Here is a 4,855-nt window from a genome sequence, read left to right as displayed (position 1 = left end):
GTATATATATAACGGAAATAGACTATGGAACGTATCGCAAGTATTACCAAAGTGATAGAACAGAGCAGATATAATATAGCATATCGTATAGAGAGGCAATAAGTCATATAAATGTCTGAATTACCAATTACACGTGTTTGTACAGTTGGTTATGTATGTCATTGTTCATTTTATTGCTTACAACATTTATTAAGACATAACTTTTCAAACATTATTTTAATTTTTAAACGAATAGAAGTCAATGGCGAAAGGCTTGCAGAACCGTTTAAAAGCTCGGTGGAAGTTCTTGAAACCACGACGGAAAAGGCAAGACACCATTGGAGGTAAATTAAAAGAATTATCAATCATGTTTAAAAATTCGACATGGCATATTACTATTACACCTTAAAACTCGATATTAAAAGACGTTTCTTGCAAAGTCGTTACATTTTACGTTGTTATTGAATTACATAATATTCTACTTTTTAAGTCGCACGAGGTCTGATAGCCAGCTTCAAGGGAGATGGTGGTCAATCCGTACCATGTACTTCATCACGTTTTGCGAGGGATTCTCCAACTCCATTATTCTCACTTCATTGTGGTCCTACTTGAAAGCAGTAAGTAAACGTAGACTACCGTTATAGTATGTGTTTATTATGCAAAGAGGGTAAACATCAGGCGAAGTATATATAGGAAAGTCCACTACCGGAGTCTATCACGCGCTGAAACTTGTGACAAAATATTATTTCACAGGATTATATAATTAATTTCAGAGTATCATAATCCGTAAATATTACGATTTAAATTGTGTACCTTTAGAAAAATCTTAAAAGATTCAAATACAACATTTAATGTCTCATGTTTAATTTAATCAATATCATTCAATGATACAGATCCTAAAGCCTATGCAAAAGAACTAGGATCAGTAGTATTGATGCGTTCGCCGTTAACTTGGATGTAATTATGACATAATCATGCTCCTACCGTAAAACCTCGAATTGAAGCTCAGTGGGCTTAATCTCGAGATGATGCCCATCTCCAATTGAAGCCCCCCCCCTCTTTAGTTTGCAAAATTGGCTTTTTTTCAAGATAGCATAGGCTTCATTTGAGAGTATATACACAATTTGAATGAATTTTAAAAACTTTAAATAAATTAAAAACAAGCTTGGTTTATACAGTAGTTTAGGTGATTTAATGTCAGTTAAATACACTCCATGATACATTGATGATACTGTGGCCGTATTTATTGTTTTATGTACAAATTCACAAAATTTACAGTTCGAAATAAAGCCTTTAATTCGAGGTTTTACTTTAACGTATATGAATTTGTAGTTTGAACTTTGAACTTCGAATAAATTGTGGCTTTTTTGGCAAGGTATTTTTTTTAGTCTTTTCTGAGTTTTGTACTGAATTTTTGTAATAAGGAATTTTTTGCTGCTGGTTTGGAACTTGATGTTTTTAAACTTAAATAAATAAATAAATAAATATATAAATAAATAAAATATGGGCACATCACACACATTGTCTGATAATTATACAGCTTACACAGTCCTCCATATAATATGGTCTCATCATCATTTTTCTCATGTTTTCAGCTGATGATAAGTAAACATCCATTAATTGCCTTGCCATAGCCTAAATAAGGCATGTGTTGTATGGATGAATTTATTTGGAGACACTTTTTTTGACGAAGACAATGTTATGTGTTATTATTCATTGCGTATTACGCAACACATTGAGAACGTACCGTATCCTAATTGAAAACTTCAAGGGCGCACGGCCACAAATCTAATTGGTAGCATCCAAACGATAATTATTATAAAAGTCTTGGGTCACCATGTTGTTTTTCCATCAGAGTAGTAACTATCCTATGATTTTTTTTTCTTATTCATTGTGTATTACGTAATACCCTGAGAAAATCTTTCCTCGTGTATAGCATACGACTAGGGGCCTACATGGCAGTGCATACTGCACTCACTTCAAAATGTTAGCGTAGGCTTAGACTGGGGAACATAACATTAACAAATAATTTAAAAAAAATAAACACACACAATATCAATACAATTTTGCAAAATAACTTGCAAGCCCGGAACAAATCTTTCCGAATATTAGTTTATGTTGACCATGACAGTCACAAAAAATACTAAAAAAATAGGCCATTGTATTTCTTTAAATTGCAAAGGGTGTAAATGTGTAAAGCATTGCAAACACCTTGGTATCATATTGATGATACTAATTTCTCTTGAAATACGTATACTGAATATGGAAAAGGTAAGACAAAGACTCTACTACCTGGAAAGAACAAATTCTATTTTATCAAAAGACACCCAATGTACAAATGTATAAATCGCTAATTGCTCCAATTTTGAATACTGCCATGTTGCCTGGATGCGCTCAAACTTAACCAAAATTTACAAACTTCAGGTCATGCAAACATAGCTGCCGAATTTTTCTGCTGTTTTGTTGATTTGCACAAGGTTTTTATGGTAATGTCGAAAAATACCACTGATGTGAACACGTGTTTTCGTAATTAGAGTTGGTATTCTACGAACGATGATTAATATCCCAATATTACCTCTTCACCTTCCAATTATGCCTGAACACGCTCTAAAGCCAGGCACTCTCTGCACTAGACTGTCGTCGGCCGACGCGGCTGTGTTAAGAACGCAACGCCACGACGCGCGCACAACGGATCTTTTTTAGTGACGATCCGTTTAGATTATTCACACCGACAATCAGCAGACGACGACATCGCGTCGTCTAGCGCTCACAGACAGTGGAGTTGGATTCGTCGGCTGACGGTCGTACGAAGCAGTGAGGGCCCACCTTTACTCCCCTATCTCCACACATTATTTATTATCGTTATCGTTTGTAGAGGTATATATTTAATAAGTCTATATTTACCTTTTGTTTTTATAATTAATCGAAGATTGATGACGATGTTGACCCTACCATAATGGGCCAGATGACAGCTACCCAGGGATTTGTAGCGTTGCTGTCCTGTGTGGCTTGTGGTATTATCAGCGGCCGAGTTGGATGCAAAATACCGCTTATATTCACCACAATCACTGCTATCTGTTCCAATGTATTCTACATATTCCCCAACTTTACAGGAAACATTGCATTGTTGTTTATATCCAGAGGATTGGCCGGGTTGTTTGCAGGTACAGTAACAAACGGCGTTCACACAGTGTTTGTGACAATTACGGTACTATTTGCTGTAGGCAAAATTTACTATATAATGTAATAGTTATACATACGCAGTGTACTAATAATAACTCGAACTGTGTCATAGATCAAATCTATTAATCACACGTGAGTGAATCTATTCACGAATCCAATGCAATGGCTCATTCGTCATAATGACAAAATCATCGTCTTGATAGGCCATTAGGAAATGCAAGTAAGCTAGTACTACCGGTTGGATTGTGCATATCTACCCATCGAGCTCAGCCATGCATTTTCCAACACCGTTGTATTACACAATTTGGTACAATGGTATACGGATGCTTTCATTTCATTCATCATATAATATACCAGGAACACCTACCTTTTAACTGGCCATTTGGAGATCTCTTCCACATTCTAGAAAATGTTAGATTATTTACACTTATAAAAGGAAACAAAAAGAGTCAATAATTTATGACCTTTCTATTTACACAAAATAAAAAATTTTACCTATTACATCCTCTTATTGAGTCCATACACGAGTTCATATGCTGTTGAGAACGATACAATTTCCGTTTATAGTTAGGAACACGGCAGCGACGTGAACGCTCCTTTCTTAGCACCAATTTTACTTGGCCTCCCTAAAGGTTGTTTTCCATACAATCGCTACACCGTCGCTACAGTGTTTTCAGTGCAATATTTTATGTAGCAGTCTCCGACGCATCGGGAAGGCTTCCAGATTCGGCCGACCAATCAGCATCTTCGAAAGCTGTCGGCGATGGCGTGTAGCGATAGTATGGAAACCAAGCTTTATTCGCAAAAATTTGAATTTTCCGATTCTTCAAGCTTCAACAATTCATATCTTTGCAAATGCAGCTTATTATTAGACTACGGTACTACGTTTTATTATGCAGTGCGTCTGGCCTAAGTAGCCTAGTTTCAATCAATCAATCAATCAATGGTTCCATTTGCATGGCGCCATTCCAACAGTCGTTGCTCGTGGTGTCGTTCCAAAAAGACATTATTAAAGAAGGTGCATCTTGAGTAGTGACTTAAAACTGTCAAGAGAAGGTGATTGTTTAATGTTCAGAGGAAGGTTATATTTGTGAAAATATTTTTTATCATATAGGCCTAAAATATAAACCGTTATCGAATCGTGCTTGTTTGAAAAATGCTCATATTTTATTTTCTATATGAACAATTGATTTTTAGCTCTTTTATCGTCATGGTGTAAACAGGCCTTAAATCATGATACGTTTTCTTGTTCAACTCGTCGGTGACCATGCTTTCTTTAAATTAATAGCAGTATACGTTTTAATGAAGAACTTGTGCAATGTTGTTATGAATTAACCTTTAACCTTTCAAACAGGTTGTCTGGCCATTACAAGGGTGTACTTGTCTGCCGGTACTACTATGCAAGAACGAACTAAAGCCACATCTCACCTAGTTGCCTCGCAAATGATTGGGTTCACCGTCGGACCGAGTTAGTAGAAGGTTCTTTTACGGTTTTGCGTAATTAGTTGTTTGTTAATTTGATTTCCCGTGTTTTTGCTTGATTACTTAACCACCCATTAGGTTACCTTTGTTATATTCTCACTATAATAACTTGATAAATTTGTACGATTTAAAGATCTTGTTGATTCTTATCTTCCATAAATTGTGGCACATTAAGACTAAAGCTTTAATTTATATAAGATGTGTATAAGAG

General features: G+C 35.6%; 2 protein-coding genes across 3 annotated transcripts in view; one reads left to right on the top strand and one right to left on the bottom strand.

The window, feature by feature from the left end:
• LOC117104102 (major facilitator superfamily domain-containing protein 8-like) overlaps nucleotides 1-3,022 on the bottom strand; it is a 16,046-nt gene extending 13,024 nt beyond the window's left edge. Inside the window, exon 1 of the mRNA XM_033244758.1 lies at nucleotides 2,884-3,022. The gene's annotated coding sequence lies outside the window, so the exon portion shown is untranslated. The remainder of the gene's footprint in view (nucleotides 1-2,883) is intronic.
• Nucleotides 1-4,855, top strand: part of LOC117104103 (major facilitator superfamily domain-containing protein 8-like) — a 10,713-nt gene that overhangs the window by 934 nt on the left and 4,924 nt on the right. For both annotated transcript variants that reach the window (XM_033244759.1, XM_033244760.1), the window contains exons 2-5: nucleotides 236-323; nucleotides 470-596; nucleotides 2,909-3,143; nucleotides 4,517-4,630. In XM_033244759.1, coding sequence (XP_033100650.1) covers nucleotides 236-323; nucleotides 470-596; nucleotides 2,909-3,143; nucleotides 4,517-4,630 — 564 coding nt within the window. The remainder of the gene's footprint in view (nucleotides 1-235; nucleotides 324-469; nucleotides 597-2,908; nucleotides 3,144-4,516; nucleotides 4,631-4,855) is intronic.

Source organism: Anneissia japonica, unplaced genomic scaffold, assembly GCF_011630105.1.
Source record: "Anneissia japonica isolate Jap-2015-1 unplaced genomic scaffold, ASM1163010v1 scaffold288183_len337429_cov161, whole genome shotgun sequence".
In the NCBI taxonomy this organism is placed as follows: Eukaryota; Metazoa; Echinodermata; class Crinoidea; order Comatulida; family Comatulidae; genus Anneissia; species Anneissia japonica.
Note: the sequence above shows the minus strand (reverse complement) of the source record. Positions and strands in the feature narration are given on the sequence as shown.